Source organism: Oncorhynchus nerka, linkage group LG19, assembly GCF_034236695.1.
Source record: "Oncorhynchus nerka isolate Pitt River linkage group LG19, Oner_Uvic_2.0, whole genome shotgun sequence".
In the NCBI taxonomy this organism is placed as follows: Eukaryota; Metazoa; Chordata; class Actinopteri; order Salmoniformes; family Salmonidae; genus Oncorhynchus; species Oncorhynchus nerka.
The window spans coordinates 45,482,357-45,503,933 of NC_088414.1; the positions used below are offsets into that span (position 1 = coordinate 45,482,357).

A 21,577-nucleotide genomic window follows, 5' to 3' on the forward strand; every position below is an offset into this window, starting at 1 on the left:
CTAGCACGTGACCGAGTTTCCTAGTTCTGTTCTGACTAGCACGTGACCGAGTTTCCTAGTTCTGACTAGCACGTGACTGAGTTTCCTAGTTCTCACTAGCACGTGACCGAGTTTCCTAGTTCTCACTAGCACGTGACCGAGTTTCCTAGTTCTGACTAGCACGTGACTGAGTTTCCTAGTTCTCACTAGCACGTGACCGAGTTTCCTAGTTCTCACTAGCACGTGACTGAGTTTCCTAGTTCTCACTAGCACGTGACTGAGTTTCCTAGTTCTGACTAGCACGTGACCGAGTTTCCTAGTTCTGTTCTGACTAGCACGTGACCGAGTTTCCTAGTTCTGACTAGCACGTGACCGAGTTTCCTAGTTCTCACTAGCACGTGACCGAGTTTCCTAGTTCTGTTCTGACTAGCACGTGACCGAGTTTCCTAGTTCTGACTAGCACGTGACTGAGTTTCCTAGTTCTCACTAGCACGTGCCCGAGTTTCCTAGTTCTCACTAGCACGTGACTGAGTTTCCTAGTTCTCACTAGCACGTGACCGAGTTTCCTAGTTCTGACTAGCACGTGACTGAGTTTCCTAGTTCTGACTAGCACGTGACCGAGTTTCCTAGTTCTGTTCTGACTAGCACGTGACTGAGTTTCCTAGTTCTCACTAGCACGTGACTGAGTTTCCTAGTTCTCACTAGCACGTGACCGAGTTTCCTAGTTCTGTTCTGACTAGCACGTGACCGAGTTTCCTAGTTCTGACTAGCACGTGACTGAGTTTCCTAGTTCTCACTAGCACGTGACCGAGTTTCCTAGTTCTCACTAGCACGTGACCGAGTTTCCTAGTTCTCACTAGCACGTGACTGTTTCCTAGTTCTGACTAGCACGTGACTGTTTCCTAGTTCTGACTAGCACGTGACTGTTTCCTAGTTCTCACTAGCACGTGACTGAGTTTCCTAGTTCTGACTAGCACGTGACTGTGAACAGTAAACACAGAGACCGGAAGTAGGTCGACATCTGAGATGAAGATTAAGAAAAAAGAGATTGAGATATAGACAGAGAGAGAGAGAACGAGGGAGAGAGAGGGACAAAGACAGATGTTTTTTTTATTATTTATTTTTAAAGTGAGTTCTGTACATTGCATTGCTATACCTGAGAAGACACTCTCTCCATGAGGTGTGTTGTATGTTTTGGAATAGGTCATATTCTAGAATTTTCCTGAATTTAAAATAGTAATAGTCCCCCAAGCCAGTTCAAAGTGTAATGTTTTCCGGAATCCTTTCAGAGTTCTAGAACACACGGTCCAGAGGTCACCACAGCCGCCTCCTGAGATAGATATAGACGATCAATGAACACAGGTTCACCACAGCTGTCCTTAACTTAACCCTTAAGTTGACTAAAGGTTACCTTGGCTTTGTGTGCTATTGAACATGTTCAGAGGAAAGTCCAGAAAGTTCTTTGAAAAACATGGCATATCATTTTAACTTAACTTCTTAATTAACAAAGGAATGCTCGTTATAACAAAATAAGGCACAAGTAACAAAACACTAAAATTAGCGGTTAGAGGTGTAAAGCTGTCAAAGAAGACACAGAGAAATATAACTTTAGTAGTAATTACATTCTTCATGTTCAACGAATATTCATATTCATTAAGTTGCATAGGTTGTTGTGGTTGGATTGTAATATGGTATTATTTCACACAGGTTACGTCCCAACTTTTCCAACTCCTTTCTCCCAAAAGTGTGCACTTGTTCACTTCCCTTCATGGATTTGAAAGGAAAAGACTGGTGTCATGAATCGATAGAATTGGTCGCCTCGATAATCTAGTTGACGTCACTAAAGTTCTGCTTCTAATTTCCAACACGTCTATGATATAAACATCAGACTAAATATAGTGCTTCTCATGTGTATATACAGTACCAGTCAAAAGTTTGGACACACCTCCTCATTCAAGGGTTTTTCTGTATTTTTACTATTTTCTACATTGTAGAATAATAGTGGAGACATCAACACTATGAAATAACACATATGGAATCATGTAGCAACCAAATCAAAATATATTTTAGATTTTGGATTCTTCAAAGTAGCCACCCTTTGCCTTGATGACAGCTTTGAACACTCTTGGTATTCTCTCAACCAGTTTTGAGGTAGTCACCTGGAATGCATTTAAATGATCAGGTGTGCCTTGGTAAAAGTTAGTTTGTGGAATTTCTTAATGTGTTGTGACAAGGTAGGGATGGTAAACAGAAGATAGCTATATTTGTTAAAAAATCAAGTCCATATTATGGCAAGAGCAGCTCAAAACTGGTACTGTATACATGCACACACACACACGCACACACACACACACACACACACACACACACACACACACACACACACACAGTTTATCTCTGGTGGTAGATTTCAGTTCATCTTGCATGCATATTTTCATGTGGTTGAAATACTGTCAGCTTGTATGTAACCGTGTCAACCGCGGGAAAATACTCTCCTGTTTCATTCATCCCTGCTCAGTGCCTACACCAATCTGATGCTTTAGTGAGTAACCGAGCACCCCCTCTGAGGAAGGAGAGATTATTGGAACACAACCCACAGTGTCTTTGCCTGTAGAAGAAAGTCTATGAAATGGTGATGATGACGATGATGAAGGTGTCCAGACTCACACTCATCCGTGGGCAGGGCATCCAAGTCAACTGATCACACAGCTGTATATACCTGAGGGTTTGTTCAATCACCTGAGAGCTCCTCCCCTGTGGGTGTGTCCCTGGAGCAGCTGGCCGAGGGTTCCGAAGGTTCCAAAGGTTCCTGAAGGGTTCTGACAGGTATCTGAGGCTAGGCCTGAGGAGGAGCAGGCCTAGGGAGAGGCTTGGGATTGTAGTAGTCCTCCTAGCCCAGGGGAGGTTGGGTCTGTAGGGGAGATGAGAGCAGAGAGCGGGCAGTCTGGGGAGGAGTACTTGGCTAGGACCTGGAGTTGTTCTGGTCTCAGGGCGGCCTCGCTGCAGACTCTCTGACAAAGAGCGGACACACTGTGCCAAGTATTCAGCTTCATCTGGTTCAGATGGCTCTTCTCTGATATCAGCTGGTTCTTCTCGGTCCTCTGGGAGACACACACACAGAGACACACATGGAGACACAGAGACACCATGCAGAAATCACAAACACACACATGAAGACATTACACAAACAGAGAGACAGAGAGACAGACAGACAGAGAGACAGACAGACCAGACAGACAGACATACAGACAGACAGGACAGTAATAAGTCTCATTCTATTCATAACACTCTCTGCTGAATGTTCCAAATCAATAGCACAATAGATATAATACTATAATATATATTATATAATAACTATAGATGTTTTTATAGGAGGGTTTCTGCACTACAGACCTGATTCCACTAATCAGTAATTTGACGATGGTTATTGGAGGCAGCTGGAGCAGAAACATATTTTAAAATGTGACAAGAATTAAACTACTCCTAGGAAGTCATTTTAAGAAGTCATTTCCACCTCACCAGTTTGTCTATCTCACACTCCAGATTGTGTATACAGTCCAGCTTCCTCTTGCGACAGCGCTGCGCCGCGATACGGTTCTTACTCCTGCGTCTGACGTCGTGGATGAAGTCCAGCTGTTCTCTGGTCAGAGTCTGGTGCCTCAGCATTAGCTGGAAGTCATTCCTGCTCAACCCTACGATGCGACCCACAGAGAACGGCAGCTGCACCTTGAAAATATGGGATCAGACATTTTACATTTGAGTCATTTATCAGATGCTCTTATCTAGGATGACTTACAGTCAGTACATTCATCTCCATGTAGCTAGGTGGACCAGTCATAGCTAGGTGGACCAGTCATAGCTAGGTGGACCAGGCATAGCTAGGTGGACCAGTCATAGCTAGGTGGACCAGTCATAGCTAGGTGGACCAGTCATAGCTAGGTGGACCAGTCATAGCTAGGTGAACCAGTCATAGCTAGGTGAACCAGTCATAGTCAGTACATTCATCTTCAGATAGCTACGTGGACCAGTCATAGTCAGTACATTCATCTTCAGATAGCTAGGTGGACCAGTCATAGTCAGTACATTCATCTTCAGATAGCTAGGTGGACCAGTCATAGTCAGTACATTCATCTGCAGATAGCTAGGTGGACCATTCATAGTCAGGACATTCATCTCCAGATAGCTAGGTGGACCAGTCATAGTCAGTACATTCATCTTCAGATAGCTAGGTGGACCAGTCATAGTCAGTACATTCATCTGCAGATAGCTAGGTGGACCAGTCATAGTCAGTACATTCATCTCCAGATAGCTAGGTGGACCAGTCATAGTCAGTACATTCATCTCCAGATAGCTAGGTGGACCAGTCATAGTCAGTACATTCATCTCCAGATAGCTAGGTGGACCAGTCATAGTCAGTACATTCATCTCCAGATAGCTAGGTGGACCAGTCATAGTCAGTACATTCATCTTCAGATAGCTAGGTGGACCAGTCATAGTCAGTACATTCATCTTCAGATAGCTAGGTGGACCAGTCATAGTCAGTACACTCATCTTCAGATAGCTAGGTGGACCAGTCATAGCTAGGTGGACCAGTCATAGTCAGTACATTCATCTTCAGATAGCTAGGTGGACCAGTCATAGTCAGTACATTCATCTCCAGATAGCTAGGTGGACCAGTCATAGTCAGTACATTCATCTTCAGATAGCTAGGTGGACCAGTCATAGTCAGTACATTCATCTTCAGATAGCTAGGTGGACCAGTCATAGTCAGTACATTCATCTACAGATAGCTAGGTGGACCAGTCATAGTCAGTACATTCATGTTCAGATAGCTAGGTGGACCAGTCATAGTCAGGACATTCATCTTCAGATAGCTAGGTGGACCAGTCATAGTCAGTACATTCATCTACAGATAGCTAGGTGGACCAGTCATAGTCAGGACATTCATCTTCAGATAGCTAGGTGGACCAGTCATAGTCAGTACATTCATCTTCAGATAGCTAGGTGGACCAGTCATAGTCAGTACATTCATGTTCAGATAGCTAGGTGGACCAGTCATAGTCAGTACATTCATCTACAGGTAGCTAGGTGGACCAGTCATAGTCAGGACATTCATCTCCAGATAGCTAGGTGGACCAGTCATAGTCAGTACATTAATCTCCAGATAGCTAGGTGGACCAGTCATAGTCAGGACATTCATCTCCCGATAGCTAGGTGGACCAGTCATAGTCAGTACATTCATCTCCAGATAGCTAGGTGGACCAGTCATAGTCAGGACATTCATCTCCAGATAGCTAGGTGGACCAGTCATAGTCAGGACATTCATCTACAGATAGCTAGGTGGACCAGTCATAGCTAGGTGGACCAGTCATAGCTAGGTGGACCAGTCATAGTCAGTACATTCATCTTCAGATAGCTAGGTGGACCAGTCATAGTCAGGACATTCATCTTCAGATAGCTAGGTGGACCAGTCATAGTCAGGACATTCATCTTCAGATAGCTAGGTGGACCTAACACACCTGGTCCAGATGATAAGTAGAATCAGTTCTGTTAGACCTGGGCTGGAACAAAAGCATGCACTATGCACACTCAGAAGCTCTTGCCCCATTCAGCCGAGTCCTAAGCATCTCTCTGTCTCCCTCTAGTTTAACTCACCTCCCTGACTCTCTGGCTGTAGGAACAGGACTCCCTGTCTCCCTCTAGTTTAACTCACCTCCCCGACTCTCTGGCTGTAGGAACAGGACTCGCTGTCTCCCTCTAGTTTAACTCACCTCCCTGACTCTCTGGCTGTAGGAACAGGACTCCCTGTCTCCCTCTAGTTTAACTCACCTCCCTGACTCCCTGTCTCCCTCTAGTTTAACTCACCTCCCTGACTCCCTGGCTGTAGGAACAGGACTCCCTGTCTCCCTCTAGTTTAACTCACCTCCCTGACTCCCTGTCTCCCTCTAGTTTAACTCACCTCCCTGACTCCCTGTCTCCCTCTAGTTTAACTCACCTCCCTGACTCTCTGGCTGTAGGAACAGGACTCCCTGTCTCCCTCTAGTTTAACTCACCTCCCTGACTCTCTGGCTGTAGGAACAGGACTCCCTGTCTCCCTCTAGTTTAACTCACCTCCCTGACTCTCTGGCTGTAGGAACAGGACTGTCTGTCTCCCTCTAGTTTAACTCACCTCTGACTCTCTGGCTGTAGGAACAGGACTCGCTGTCTCCCTCTAGTTTAACTCACCCCTGACTCCCTGTCTCCCTCTAGCTTAACTCACCTCTGACTCCCTGTCTCCCTCTAGTTTAACTCACCTCCCTGACTCTCTGGCTGTAGGAACAGGACTCCCTGTCTCCCTCTAGTTTAACTCACCTCCCTGACTCCCTCTAGTTTAACTCACCTCCCTGAGTCTCTGGCTGTAGGAACAGGACTCCCTGTCTCCCTCTAGTTTAACTCTCCTCCCTGACTCTCTGGCTGTAGGAACAGGACTCCCTGTCTCCCTCTAGTTTAACTCACCTCCCTGACTCCCTGTCTCCCTCTAGTTTAACTCACCTCCCTGACTCCCTGTCTCCCTCTAGTTTAACTCACCTCCCTGACTCTCTGGCTGTAGGAACAGGACTCGCTGTCTCCCTCTAGTTTAACTCACCTCTGACTCCTGTCTGTAGGAACAGGACTCGCTGTCTCCCTCTAGTTTAACTCACCTCTGACTCTCTGTCTCCCTCTAGTTTAACTCACCTCTCTGACTCTCTGTCTCCCTCTAGTTTAACTCACCTCCCTGACTCTCTGTCTGTAGGAACAGGACTCACTGTCTCCCTCTAGTTTAACTCACCTCCCTGACTCTCTGGCTGTAGGAACAGGACTCCCTGTCTCCCTCTAGTTTAACTCACCTCCCTGACTCTCTGGCTGTAGGAACAGGACTCCCTGTCTCCCTCTAGTTTAACTCACCTCCCTGACTCTCTGGCTGTAGGAACAGGACTCACTGTCTCCCTCTAGTTTAACTCACCTCTGACTCTCTGTCTGTAGGAACAGGACTCGCTGTCTCCCTCTAGTTTAACTCACCTCTGACTCTCTGTCTCCCTCTAGTTTAACTCACCTCCCTGACTCTCTGTCTGTAGGAACAGGACTCACTGTCTCCCTCTAGTTTAACTCACCTCCCTGACTCTCTGGCTGTAGGAACAGGACTCCCTGTCTCCCTCTAGTGTAACTCACCTCTGACTCTCTGGCTGTAGGAACAGGACTCCCTGTCTCCCTCTAGTTTAACTCACCTCCTTGACTCTCTGGCTGTAGGAACAGGACTCGCTGTCTCCCTCTAGTTTAACTCACCTCCCTGACTCTCTGGCTGTAGGAACAGGACTCCCTGTCTCCCTCTAGTTTAACTCACCTCCCTGACTCCCTGTCTCCCTCTAGTTTAACTCACCTCCCTGACTCCCTGTCTCCCTCTAGTTTAACTCACCTCCCTGACTCCCTGGCTGTAGGAACAGGACTCCCTGTCTCCCTCTAGTTTAACTCACCTCCCTGACTCTTTGTCTCCCTCAAGTTTAACTCACCTCTTTGACTCTCTGGCTGTAGGAACAGGACTCCCTGTCTCCCTCTAGTTTAACTCACCTCTGACTCCCTGTCTCCCTCTAGTTTAACTCACCTCCCTGACTCTCTGGCTGTAGGAACAGGACTCTCTATCTCCCTCTAGTTTAACTCACCTCCCTGACTCTCTGGCTGTAGGAACAGGACTCCCTGTCTCCCTCTAGTTTAACTCACCTCCCTGACTCTCTGGCTGTAGGAACAGGACTCGCTGTCTCCCTCTAGTTTAACTCACCTCTGACTCTCTGGCTGTAGGAACAGGACTCGCTGTCTCCCTCTAGTTTAACTCACCCCTGACTCCCTGTCTCCCTCTAGCTTAACTCACCTCTGACTCCCTGTCTCCCTCTAGTTTAACTCACCTCCCTGACTCTCTGGCTGTAGGAACAGGACTCCCTGTCTCCCTCTAGTTTAACTCACCTCCCTGACTCCCTCTAGTTTAACTCACCTCCCTGAGTCTCTGGCTGTAGGAACAGGACTCCCTGTCTCCCTCTAGTTTAACTCTCCTCCCTGACTCTCTGGCTGTAGGAACAGGACTCCCTGTCTCCCTCTAGTTTAACTCACCTCCCTGACTCCCTGTCTCCCTCTAGTTTAACTCACCTCCCTGACTCCCTGTCTCCCTCTAGTTTAACTCACCTCCCTGACTCTCTGGCTGTAGGAACAGGACTCGCTGTCTCCCTCTAGTTTAACTCACCTCTGACTCCCTGTCTGTAGGAACAGGACTCGCTGTCTCCCTCTAGTTTAACTCACCTCTGACTCTCTGTCTCCCTCTAGTTTAACTCACCTCTCTGACTCTCTGTCTCCCTCTAGTTTAACTCACCTCCCTGACTCTCTGTCTGTAGGAACAGGACTCACTGTCTCCCTCTAGTTTAACTCACCTCCCTGACTCTCTGGCTGTAGGAACAGGACTCCCTGTCTCCCTCTAGTTTAACTCACCTCCCTGACTCTCTGGCTGTAGGAACAGGACTCCCTGTCTCCCTCTAGTTTAACTCACCTCCCTGACTCTCTGGCTGTAGGAACAGGACTCACTGTCTCCCTCTAGTTTAACTCACCTCTGACTCTCTGTCTGTAGGAACAGGACTCGCTGTCTCCCTCTAGTTTAACTCACCTCTGACTCTCTGTCTCCCTCTAGTTTAACTCACCTCCCTGACTCTCTGTCTGTAGGAACAGGACTCACTGTCTCCCTCTAGTTTAACTCACCTCCCTGACTCTCTGGCTGTAGGAACAGGACTCCCTGTCTCCCTCTAGTGTAACTCACCTCTGACTCTCTGGCTGTAGGAACAGGACTCCCTGTCTCCCTCTAGTTTATCTCACCTCCCCGACTCTCTGGCTGTAGGAACAGGACTCGCTGTCTCCCTCTAGTTTAACTCACCTCCCTGACTCTCTGGCTGTAGGAACAGGACTCCCTGTCTCCCTCTAGTTTAACTCACCTCCCTGACTCTCTGGCTGTAGGAACAGGACTCCCTGTCTCCCTCTAGTTTAACTCACCTCTGACTCTCTGTCTCCCTCTAGTTTAACTCACCTCTCTGACTCTCTGTCTCCCTCTAGTTTAACTCACCTCCCCGACTCTCTGGCTGTAGGAACAGGACTCGCTGTCTCCCTCTAGTTTAACTCACCTCCCTGACTCTCTGGCTGTAGGAACAGGACTCCCTGTCTCCCTCTAGTTTAACTCACCTCCCTGACTCCCTGTCTCCCTCTAGTTTAACTCACCTCCCTGACTCCCTGTCTCCCTCTAGTTTAACTCACCTCCCTGACTCTCTGTCTGTAGGAACAGGACTCACTGTCTCCCTCTAGTTTAACTCACCTCCCTGACTCTCTGGCTGTAGGAACAGGACTCCCTGTCTCCCTCTAGTGTAACTCACCTCTGACTCTCTGGCTGTAGGAACAGGACTCCCTGTCTCCCTCTAGTTTAACTCACCTCCTTGACTCTCTGGCTGTAGGAACAGGACTCGCTGTCTCCCTCTAGTTTAACTCACCTCCCTGACTCTCTGGCTGTAGGAACAGGACTCCCTGTCTCCCTCTAGTTTAACTCACCTCCCTGACTCCCTGTCTCCCTCTAGTTTAACTCACCTCCCTGACTCCCTGTCTCCCTCTAGTTTAACTCACCTCCCTGACTCCCTGGCTGTAGGAACAGGACTCCCTGTCTCCCTCTAGTTTAACTCACCTCCCTGACTCTTTGTCTCCCTCAAGTTTAACTCACCTCTTTGACTCTCTGGCTGTAGGAACAGGACTCCCTGTCTCCCTCTAGTTTAACTCACCTCTGACTCCCTGTCTCCCTCTAGTTTAACTCACCTCCCTGACTCTCTGGCTGTAGGAACAGGACTCTCTGTCTCCCTCTAGTTTAACTCACCTCCCTGACTCTCTGGCTGTAGGAACAGGACTCCCTGTCTCCCTCTAGTTTAACTCACCTCCCTGACTCCTGTCTGGCTGTAGGAACAGGACTCGCTGTCTCCCAGTTTAACTCACCTCTGACTCCCTGTCTCCCTGGCTGCTTAACTCACCTCCTCTGTCTCCCTCTAGTTTAACTCACCTCCCTGACTCTCTGTCTCCCTCTAGTTTAACTCACCTCCCTGACTCTCTGTTTAACTCACACCTCCCTGCTGTAGGAACAGGACTCCCTGTCTCCCTCTAGTTTAACTCACCTCCCTGACTCCAGGACTCTGTCTCCCTCTAGTTTAACTCACACTCTCCTGACTCTCTGGCTGTAGGAACAGGACTCTGTCTCCCTCTAGTTTAACTCACCTCTGACTCCCTGTCTCCCTCTAGTTTAACTCACCTCCCTGACTCTCTGGCTGTAGGAACAGGACTCCCTGTCTCCCTCTAGTTTAACTCACTCCCTGACTCCCTGAGGAACAGGACTCTGTCTCCCTCTAGTTTAACTCACCTCCCTGACTCTCTGGCTGTAGGAACAGGACTCCTGTCTCCCTCTAGTTTAACTCACCTCTGACTCTGTCTCCCTCTAACTTAACTCACCTCTGACTCCCTGTCTCCCTCTAGTTTAACTCACCTCCCTGACTCCCTGTCTCCCTCTAGTTTAACTCACCTCCCTGACTCTCTGGCTGTAGGAACAGGACTCCCTGTCTCCCTCTAGTTTAACTCACCTCCCTGACTCCTGACTCCCTGTCTCCCTCTAGTTTAACTCACCTCCCTGACTCTCTGGCTGTAGGAACAGGACTCCTGTCTCCCTCTCTAGTCTCACCTCTAGTCCCTTAAACTCACCTCCCTGACTCTCTGGCTGTAGGAACAGGACTCCCTGTCTCCCTCTAGTTTAACTCACCTCCCTGACTCTCTGGCTGTAGGAACAGGACTCCCTGTCTCCCTCTAGTTTAACTCACCTCCTGACTCCCTGTCTCCCTCTAGTTTAACTCACCTCCCTGACTCCCTGTCTCCCTCTAGTTTAACTCACCTCCCTGACTCTCTGGCTGTAGGAACAGGACTCCTGTCTCCCTCTAGTTTAACTCACCTCCCTGACTCCCTGTCTCCCTCTCCCTAGTTTAACTCACCTCCCTGACTCTCCTGACAGGACTCCCTGTCTCCCCCTCTAGTTTAACTCACCTCCCTGACTCTCTGGCTGTAGGAACAGGACTCCTGTCTCCCTCTAGTTTAACTCACCTCCCTGACTCTCTGGCTGTAGGAACAGGACTCCCTGTCTCCTCTAGTTTAACTCACCTCTGACTCTCTGGCTGTAGGAACAGGACTCCCTGTCTCCCTCTAGTTTAACTCACCTCCTGACTCTCTGGCTGTAGGAACAGGACTCGCTGTCTCCCTCTAGTTTAACTCACCTCCCTGACTCTCTGGCTGTAGGAACAGGACTCCCTGTCTCCCTCTAGTTTAACTCACCTCCCTGACTCCCTGTCTCCCTCTAGTTTAACTCACCTCCCTGACTCCCTCTGTCTCCCTCTAGTTTAACTCACCTCCATGACTCCCTGGCTGTAGGAACAGGACTCCCTGTCTCCCTCTAGTTTAACTCACCTCCTGACTCTCTGTCTCCCTCTAGTTTAACTCACCTCTTTGACTCTCTGGCTGTAGGAACAGGACTCCCTGTCTCCCTAGTTTAACTCACCTCCCTGACTCCCTGTCTCCCTCTAGTTTAACTCACCTCCAGGACTCCCTGACTCTCTGGCTGTAGGAACAGGACTCCTGTCTCCCTCTAGTTTAACTCACCTCCCTGACTCTCTGGCTGTAGGAACAGGACTCCCTGTCTCCCTCTAGTTTAACTCACCTCACCTCCCTGACTCTCTGGCTGTAGGAACAGGACTCCTGTCTCCCTCTAGTTTAACTCACCTCTGACTCTCTGGCTGTAGGAACAGGACTCCTGTCTCCCTCTAGTTTAACTCACCTCCCTGTAGGAGACTCCCTGTCTCCCTCTAGTTTAACTACCTCTGACTCCAGGTCTCCCTCTAGTTTAACTCCTCTGACCTCCCTGACTCCCTGTCTCCCTCTAGTTTAACTCACCTCCCTGACTCTCTGGCTGTAGGAACAGGACTCCCTGTCTCCCTCTAGTTTAACTCACCTCCCTGACTCCCTGTCTCCCTCTAGTTTAACTCACCTCCCTGACTCCCTGTCTCCCTCTAGTTTAACTCACCTCCCTGACTCTCTGGCTGTAGGAACAGGACTCCTGTCTCCCTCTAGTTTAACTCACCTCCCTGACTCCTGTCTCCCTCTGGCTGTAGGAACAGGACCTGTCTCCCTCTAGTTTAACTCACCTCCCTGACTCTCTGGCTGTAGGAACAGGACTCCCTGTCTCCCTCTAGTTTAACTCACCTCCCTGACTCTCTGGCTGTAGGAACAGGACTCTGTCTCCCTCTAGTTTAACTCACCTCCTGACTCTCTGGCTGTAGGAACAGGACTCCTGTCTCCCTCTAGTTTAACTCACCTCCCTGACTCTCTGGCTGTAGGAACAGGACTCCTGTCTCCCTCTAGTTTAACTCACCTCCCTGACTTTAACTCACCTCTCACTCCCTGACTCCCTGGCTAGTTTAACTCACCTCCCTGACTCCCTGTCTCCCTCTAGTTTAACTCACCTCCCTGACTCCCTGGCTGTAGGAACAGGACTCCCTGTCTCCCTCTAGTTTAACTCACCTCCCTGACTCTTTGTCTCCCTCAAGTTTAACTCACCTCTTTGACTCTCTGGCTGTAGGAACAGGACTCCCTGTCTCCCTCTAGTTTAACTCACCTCTGACTCCCTGTCTCCCTCTAGTTTAACTCACCTCCCTGACTCTCTGGCTGTAGGAACAGGACTCCCTGTCTCCCTCTAGTTTAACTCACCTCCCTGACTCTCTGGCTGTAGGAACAGGACTCCCTGACTCTGTCTCCCTCTAGTTTAACTCACCTCCCTGACTCTCTGGCTGTAGGAACAGGACTCCCTGTCTCCCTCTAGTTTAACTCACCTCTGACTCCCTGTCTCCTCTAGCTTAACTCACCTCTGACTCCTGTCTCCCTCTAGTTTAACTCACCTCCCTGACTCCCTGTCTCCCTCTAGTTTAACTCACCTCCCTGACTCTCTGGCTGTAGGAACAGGACTCCCTGTCTCCCTCTAGTTTAACTCACCTCCTCCCTGTCTCCCTCTAGTTTAACTCACCTCCCTGACTCACTGTCTCCCTCTAGTTTAACTCACCTCCCTGACTCTCTGGCTGTAGGAACAGGACTCCCTGTCTCCCTCTAGTTTAACTCACCTCCCTGACTCCCTGTCTCCCTCTAGTTTAACTCACCTCCCTGACTCCCTGTCTCCCTCTAGTTTAACTCACCTCCCTGACTCTCTGTCTGTAGGAACAGGACTCACTGTCTCCCTCTAGTTTAACTCACCTCCCTGACTCTCTGGCTGTAGGAACAGGACTCCCTGTCTCCCTCTAGTGTAACTCACCTCTGACTCTCTGGCTGTAGGAACAGGACTCCCTGTCTCCCTCTAGTTTAACTCACCTCCTTGACTCTCTGGCTGTAGGAACAGGACTCGCTGTCTCCCTCTAGTTTAACTCACCTCCCTGACTCTCTGGCTGTAGGAACAGGACTCCCTGTCTCCCTCTAGTTTAACTCACCTCCTGACTCCCTGTCTCCCTCTAGTTTAACTCACCTCCCTGACTCCCTGTCTCCCTCTAGTTTAACTCACCTCCCTGACTCCTGGCTGTAGGAACAGGACTCCCTGTCTCCCTCTAGTTTAACTCACCTCCCTGACTCTTTGTCTCCCTCAAGTTTAACTCACCTCTTTGACTCTCTGGCTGTAGGAACAGGACTCCTGTCTCCCTCTAGTTTAACTCACCTCTGACTCCCTGTCTCCCTCTAGTTTAACTCACCTCCCTGACTCTCTGGCTGTAGGAACAGGACTCGCTGTCTCCCTCTAGTTTAACTCACCTCCCTGACTCTCTGGCTGTAGGAACAGGACTCCCTGTCTCCCTCTAGTTTAACTCACCTCCCTGACTCTCTGGCTGTAGGAACAGGACTCGCTGTCTCCCTCTAGTTTAACTCACCTCTGACTCCCTGTCTCCCTCTAGTTTAACTCACCTCCCTGACTCACCTCCCTGTACTCCCTGTCTCCCTCTAGTTTAACTCACCTCCCTGACTCTCTGGCTGTAGGAACAGGACTCCCTGTCTCCCTCTAGTTTAACTCACCTCCCTGACTCTCCCTGACAGGACTCTGTCTCCCTCTAGTTTAACTCACCTCCCTGACTCACTGTCTCCCTCTAGGAACAGGACTCCCTGTCTCCCTCTAGTTTAACTCACCTCCCTGACTCCCTGTCTCCCTCTAGTTTAACTCACCTCCTGACTCCCTGTCTCCCTCTAGTTTAACTCACCTCCCTGACTCTCTGTCTCCCTAGGAACAGGACTCACTGTCTCCCTCTAGTTTAACTCACCTCCCTGACTCTCTGGCTGTAGGAACAGGACTCCCTGTCTCCCTCTAGTTTAACTCACCTCCTGACTCTCTGGCTGTAGGAACAGGACTCCTGTCTCCCTCTAGTTTAACTCACCTCCTGACTCTCTGGCTGTAGGAACAGGACTCCCTGTCTCCCCTCTAGTTTAACTCACCTCCCTGACTCTCTGGCTGTAGGAACTCACCTCCCTGACTCCCTGTCTCCCTCTAGTTTAACTCACCTCCCTGACTCCCTGGCTGTAGTTTAACAGGACTCCTGTCTCCATCTAGTTTAACTCACCTCCCTGACTCCCTGGCTGTAGGAACAGGACTCCTGTCTCCCTCTAGTTTAACTCACCTCCCTGACTCTTTGTCTCCCTCAAGTTTAACTCACCTCTTTGACTCTCTGGCTGTAGGAACAGGACTCCCTGTCTCCCTCTAGTTTAACTCACCTCTGACTCCCTGTCTCCCTCTAGTTTAACTCACCTCCATGACTCCCTGGCTGTAGGAACAGGACTCCCTGTCTCCCTCTAGTTTAACTCACCTCCCTGACTCTTTGTCTCCCTCAAGTTTAACTCACCTCCCTGACTCTCTGGCTGTAGGAACAGGACTCCCTGTCTCCCTCTAGTTTAACTCACCTCCCTGACTCTCTGGCTGTAGGAACAGGACTCCCTGTCTCCCTCTAGTTTAACTCACCTCCCTGACTCTCTGGCTGTAGGAACAGGACTCCCTGTCTCCCTCTAGTTTAACTCACCTCCCTGACTCTCTGGCTGTAGGAACAGGACTCTCGGTCTCCCTCTAGTTTAACTCACCTCTGACTCTCTGGCTGTAGGAACAGGACTCCCTGTCTCCCTCTAGTTTAACTCACCTCCCTGACTCCCTGTCTCCCTCTAGTTTAACTCACCTCTGACTCCCTGTCTCCCTCTAGTTTAACTCACCTCCCTGACTCCCTGTCTCCCTCTAGTTTAACTCACCTCCCTGACTCTCTGGCTGTAGGAACAGGACTCCCTGTCTCCCTCTAGTTTAACTCACCTCTGACTCCCTGTCTCCCTCTAGTTTAACTCACCTCCCTGACTCACTGTCTCCCTCTAGTTTAACTCACCTCCCTGACTCTCTGGCTGTAGGAACAGGACTCCCTGTCTCCCTCTAGTTTAACTCACCTCTGACTCTCTGTCTCCCTCTAGTTTAACTCACCTCTGACTCCCTGTCTCCCTCTAGTTTAACTCACCTCCCTGACTCACTGTCTCCCTCTAGTTTAACTCACCTCCCTGACTCTCTGGCTGTAGGAACAGGACTCCCTGTCTCCCTCTAGTTTAACTCACCTCCCTGACTCCCTGTCTCCCTCTAGTTTAACTCACCTCCCTGACTCCCTGTCTCCCTCTAGTTTAACTCACCTCCCTGACTCTCTGTCTGTAGGAACAGGACTCACTGTCTCCCTCTAGTTTAACTCACCTCCCTGACTCTCTGGCTGTAGGAACAGGACTCCCTGTCTCCCTCTAGTGTAACTCACCTCTGACTCTCTGGCTGTAGGAACAGGACTCCCTGTCTCCCTCTAGTTTAACTCACCTCCTTGACTCTCTGGCTGTAGGAACAGGACTCGCTGTCTCCCTCTAGTTTAACTCACCTCCCTGACTCTCTGGCTGTAGGAACAGGACTCCCTGTCTCCCTCTAGTTTAACTCACCTCCCTGACTCCCTGTCTCCCTCTAGTTTAACTCACCTCCCTGACTCCCTGTCTCCCTCTAGTTTAACTCACCTCCCTGACTCCCTGGCTGTAGGAACAGGACTCCCTGTCTCCCTCTAGTTTAACTCACCTCCCTGACTCTTTGTCTCCCTCAAGTTTAACTCACCTCTTTGACTCTCTGGCTGTAGGAACAGGACTCCCTGTCTCCCTCTAGTTTAACTCACCTCTGACTCCCTGTCTCCCTCTAGTTTAACTCACCTCCCTGACTCTCTGGCTGTAGGAACAGGACTCTCTGTCTCCCTCTAGTTTAACTCACCTCCCTGACTCTCTGGCTGTAGGAACAGGACTCCCTGTCTCCCTCTAGTTTAACTCACCTCCCTGACTCTCTGGCTGTAGGAACAGGACTCGCTGTCTCCCTCTAGTTTAACTCACCTCTGACTCCCTGTCTCCCTCTAGCTTAACTCACCTCTGACTCCCTGTCTCCCTCTAGTTTAACTCACCTCCCTGACTCCCTGTCTCCCTCTAGTTTAACTCACCTCCCTGACTCTCTGGCTGTAGGAACAGGACTCCCTGTCTCCCTCTAGTTTAACTCACCTCCCTGACTCCCTGTCTCCCTCTAGTTTAACTCACCTCCCTGACTCACTGTCTCCCTCTAGTTTAACTCACCTCCCTGACTCTCTGGCTGTAGGAACAGGACTCCCTGTCTCCCTCTAGTTTAACTCACCTCCCTGACTCCCTGTCTCCCTCTAGTTTAACTCACCTCCCTGACTCCCTGTCTCCCTCTAGTTTAACTCACCTCCCTGACTCTCTGTCTGTAGGAACAGGACTCACTGTCTCCCTCTAGTTTAACTCACCTCCCTGACTCTCTGGCTGTAGGAACAGGACTCCCTGTCTCCCTCTAGTGTAACTCACCTCTGACTCTCTGGCTGTAGGAACAGGACTCCCTGTCTCCCTCTAGTTTAACTCACCTCCTTGACTCTCTGGCTGTAGGAACAGGACTCGCTGTCTCCCTCTAGTTTAACTCACCTCCCTGACTCTCTGGCTGTAGGAACAGGACTCCCTGTCTCCCTCTAGTTTAACTCACCTCCCTGACTCCCTGTCTCCCTCTAGTTTAACTCACCTCCCTGACTCCCTGTCTCCCTCTAGTTTAACTCACCTCCCTGACTCCCTGGCTGTAGGAACAGGACTCCCTGTCTCCCTCTAGTTTAACTCACCTCCCTGACTCTTTGTCTCCCTCAAGTTTAACTCACCTCTTTGACTCTCTGGCTGTAGGAACAGGACTCCCTGTCTCCCTCTAGTTTAACTCACCTCTGACTCCCTGTCTCCCTCTAGTTTAACTCACCTCCCTGACTCTCTGGCTGTAGGAACAGGACTCCCTGTCTCCCTCTAGTTTAACTCACCTCCCTGACTCTCTGGCTGTAGGAACAGGACTCACTGTCTCCCTCTAGTTTAACTCACCTCCCTGACTCTCTGGCTGTAGGAACAGGACTCCCTGTCTCCCTCTAGTTTAACTCACCTCTGACTCCCTGTCTCCCTCTAGTTTAACTCACCTCCCTGACTCTCTGGCTGTAGGAACAGGACTCCCTGTCTCCCTCTAGTTTAACTCACCTCCCTGACTCTCTGGCTGTAGGAACAGGACTCCCTGTCTCCCTCTAGTTTAACTCACCTCCCTGACTCTCTGGCTGTAGGAACAGGACTCTCGTTCTCCCTCTAGTTTAACTCACCTCTGACTCTCTGGCTGTAGGAACAAGACTCGCTGTCTCCCTCTAGTTTAACTCACCTCTGACTCCCTGTCTCCCTCTAGCTTAACTCACCTCTGACTCCCTGTCTCCCTCTAGTTTAACTCACCTCCCTGACTCCCTGTCTCCCTCTAGTTTAACTCACCTCTGACTCCCTGTCTCCCTCTAGTTTAACTCACCTCCCTGACTCACTGTCTCCCTCTAGTTTAACTCACCTCCCTGACTCTCTGGCTGTAGGAACAGGACTCCCTGTCTCCCTCTAGTTTAACTCACCTCCTGACTCTCTGGCTGTAGGAACAGGACTCACTGTCTCCCTCTAGTTTAACTCACCTCTGACTCTCTGTCTGTAGGAACAGGACTCGCTGTCTCCCTCTAGTTTAACTCACCTCTGACTCTCTGTCTCCCTCTAGTTTAACTCACCTCCCTGACTCTCTGGCTGTAGGAACAGGACTCGCTGTCTCCCTCTAGTTTAACTCACCTCCCTGACTCTCTGGCTGTAGGAACAGGACTCGCTGTCTCCATCTAGTTTAACTCACCTCTCTGACTCTCTGTCTCCCTCTAGTTTAACTCACCTCCCTGACTCTCTGGCTGTAGGAACAGGACTCCCTGTCTCCCTCTAGTTTAACTCACCTCCTTGACTCTCTGGCTGTAGGAACAGGACTCCCTGTCTCCCTCTAGTTTAACTCACCTCCCTGACTCTCTGGCTCCCTCTAGTTTAACTCACCTCTTTGACTCTCTGGCTGTAGGAACAGGACTCCCTGTCTCCCTCTAGTTTAACTCACCTCCCTGACTCCCTGTCTCCCTCTAGTTTAACTCACCTCCCTGACTCTCTGGCTGTAGGAACAGGACTCCCTGTCACCCTCTAGTTTAACTCACCTCTGACTCCCTGTCTCCCTCTAGTTTAACTCACCTCCCTGACTCTCTGGCTGTAGGAACAGGACTCCCTGTCTCCCTCAAGTTTAACTCACCTCCCTGACTCTCTGGCTGTAGGAACAGGACTCCCTGTCTCCCTCTAGTTTAACTCACCTCCCTGACTCTCTGTCTCCCTCTAGTTTAACTCACCTCCCTGACTCTCTGTCTCCCTCTAGTTTAACTCACCTCCCTGACTCCCTGTCTCCCTCTAGTTTAACTCACCTCCCTGACTCTCTGGCTGTAGGAACAGGACTCCCTGTCTCCCTCTAGTTTAACTCACCTCCCTGACTCTTTGTCTCCCTCAAGTTTAACTCACCTCTTTGACTCTCTGGCTGTAGGAACAGGACTCCCTGTCTCCCTCTAGTTTAACTCACCTCTGACTCCCTGTCTCCCTCTAGTTTAACTCACCTCCCTGACTCTCTGGCTGTAGGAACAGGACTCGCTGTCTCCCTCTAGTTTAACTCACCTCCCTGACTCCCTCTAGTTTAACTCACCTCTGACTCTCTGGCTGTAGGAACAGGACTCTCTGTCTCCCTCTAGTTTAACTCACCTCCCTGACTCTCTGGCTGTAGGAACAGGACTCCCTGTCTCCCTCTAGTTTAACTCACCTCCCTGACTCTCTGGCTGTAGGAACAGGACTCACTGTCTCCCTCTAGTTTAACTCACCTCCCTGACTCTCTGGCTGTAGGAACAGGACTCCCTGTCTCCCTCTAGTTTAACTCACATCCCTGACTCTCTGGCTGTAGGAAAAGGACTCCCTGTCTCCCTCTAGTTTAACTCACCTCCCTGACTCTCTGGCTATAGGAACAGGACTCGCTGTCTCCCTCTAGTTTAACTCACCTCCCTGACTATCTGGCTGTAGGAACAGGACTCCCTGTCTCCCTCTAGTTTAACTCACCTCCCTGACTCTCTGGCTGTAGGAACAGGACTCGCTGTCTCCATCTAGTTTAACTCACCTCTCTGACTCTCTGTCTCCCTCTAGCTTAACTCACCTCCCTGACTCTCTGGCTGTAGGAACAGGACTCCCTGTCTCCCTCTAGTTTAACTCACCTCCCTGACTCTCTGGCTCCCTCTAGTTTAACTCACCTCTTTGACTCTCTGGCTGTAGGAACAGGACTCCCTGTCTCCCTCTAGTTTAACTCACCTCTGACTCCCTGTCTCCCTCTAGTTTAACTCACCTCCCTGACTCTCTGGCTGTAGGAACAGGACTCCCTATCTCCCTCTAGTTTAACTCACCTCTGACTCCCTGTCTCCCTCTAGTTTAACTCACCTCCCTGACTCTCTGGCTGTAGGAACAGGACTCCCTGTCTCCCTCTAGTTTAACTCACCTCCCTGACTCTCTGGCTCCCTCTAGTTTAACTCACCTCTTTGACTCTCTGGCTGTAGGAACAGGACTCCCTGTCTCCCTCTAGTTTAACTCACCTCCCTGACTCCCTGTCTCCCTCTAGTTTAACTCACCTCCCTGACTCTCTGGCTGTAGGAACAGGACTCCCTGTCTCCCTCTAGTTTAACTCACCTCTGACTCCCTGTCTCCCTCTAGTTTAACTCACCTCCCTGACTCACTGTCTCCCTCTAGTTTAACTCACCTCCCTGACTCTCTGGCTGTAGGAACAGGACTCACTGTCTCCCTCTAGTTTAACTCACCTCCCTGACTCTCTGGCTGTAGGAACAGGACTCCCCGTCTCCCTCTAGTTTAACTCACCTCTGACTCCCTCTAGTTTAACTCACCTCTGACTCCCTGTCTCCCTCTAGTTTAACTCACCTCCCTGACTCACTGTCTCCCTCTAGTTTAACTCACCTCCCTGACTCTCTCGCTGTAGGAACAGGACTCACTGTCTCCCTCTAGTTTAACTCACCTCCCTGACTCTCTGGCTGTAGGAACAGGACTCCCTGTCTCCCTCTAGTTTAACTCACCTCCCTGACTCTCTGGCTGTAGGAACAGGACTCACTGTCTCCCTCTAGTTTAACTCACCTCCCTGACTCTTTGTCTCCCTCTAGTTTAACTCACCTCTTTGACTCTCTGGCTGTAGGAACAGGACTCACTGTCTGCCTCTAGTTTAACTCACCTCCCTGACTCTCTGGCTGTAGGAACAGGACTCCCTGTCTCCCTCTAGTTTAACTCACCTCCCTGACTCTCTGGCTGTAGGAACAGGACTCTCTGTCTCCCTCTAGTTTAACTCACCTCCCTGACTCTCTGGCTGTAGGAACAGGACTCCCTGTCTCCCTCTAGTTTAACTCACCTCCCTGACTCTCTGGCTGTAGGAACAGGACTCACTGTCTCCCTCTAGTTCAACTCACCTCCCTGATTCTCTGGCTGTAGGAACAGGACTCCCTGTCTCCCTCTAGTTTAACTCACCTCCCTGACTCTCTGGCTGTAGGAAAAGGACTCCCTGTCTCCCTCTAGTTTAACTCACCTCCCTGACTCTCTGGCTATAGGAACAGGACTCGCTGTCTCCCTCTAGTTTAACTCACCTCCCTGACTCTCTGGCTGTAGGAACAGGACTCGCTGTCTCCATCTAGTTTAACTCACCTCTCTGACTCTCTGTCTCCCTCTAGTTTAACTCACCTCCCTGACTCTCTGGCTGTAGGAACAGGACTCCCTGTCTCCCTCTAGTTTAACTCACCTCCCTGACTCTCTGGCTCCCTCTAGTTTAACTCACCTCTTTGACTCTCTGGCTGTAGGAACAGGACTCCCTGTCTCCCTCTAGTTTAACTCACCTCCCTGACTCTTTGTCTCCCTCAAGTTTAACTCACCTCTTTGACTCTCTGGCTGTAGGAACAGGACTCCCTGTCTCCCTCTAGTTTAACTCACCTCTGACTCCCTGTTTAACTCACCTCCCTGACTCTCTGGCTGTAGGAACAGGACT

The 21,577-nt window shown here is 50.0% G+C and overlaps 1 protein-coding gene across 5 annotated transcripts in view; it reads right to left on the reverse strand.

The window, feature by feature from the left end:
• Positions 1 to 1,063: 1,063 nt before the first annotated feature.
• Positions 1,064 to 21,577, reverse strand: part of bach1b (BTB and CNC homology 1, basic leucine zipper transcription factor 1 b) — a 46,861-nt gene continuing 26,347 nt past the window's right edge. For 4 of the 5 annotated variants that reach the window (XM_065004983.1, XM_065004985.1, XM_065004981.1 and 1 more), the window contains 2 exons: positions 3,499 to 3,705; positions 1,064 to 3,080 (listed from right to left, as the gene is read on the reverse strand). In XM_065004983.1, coding sequence (XP_064861055.1) covers positions 2,838 to 3,080; positions 3,499 to 3,705 — 450 coding nt within the window. In that variant the 3' untranslated portion in view covers positions 1,064 to 2,837. The remainder of the gene's footprint in view (positions 3,081 to 3,498; positions 3,706 to 21,577) is intronic. The other variant, XM_065004982.1, reaches the window with a different exon arrangement.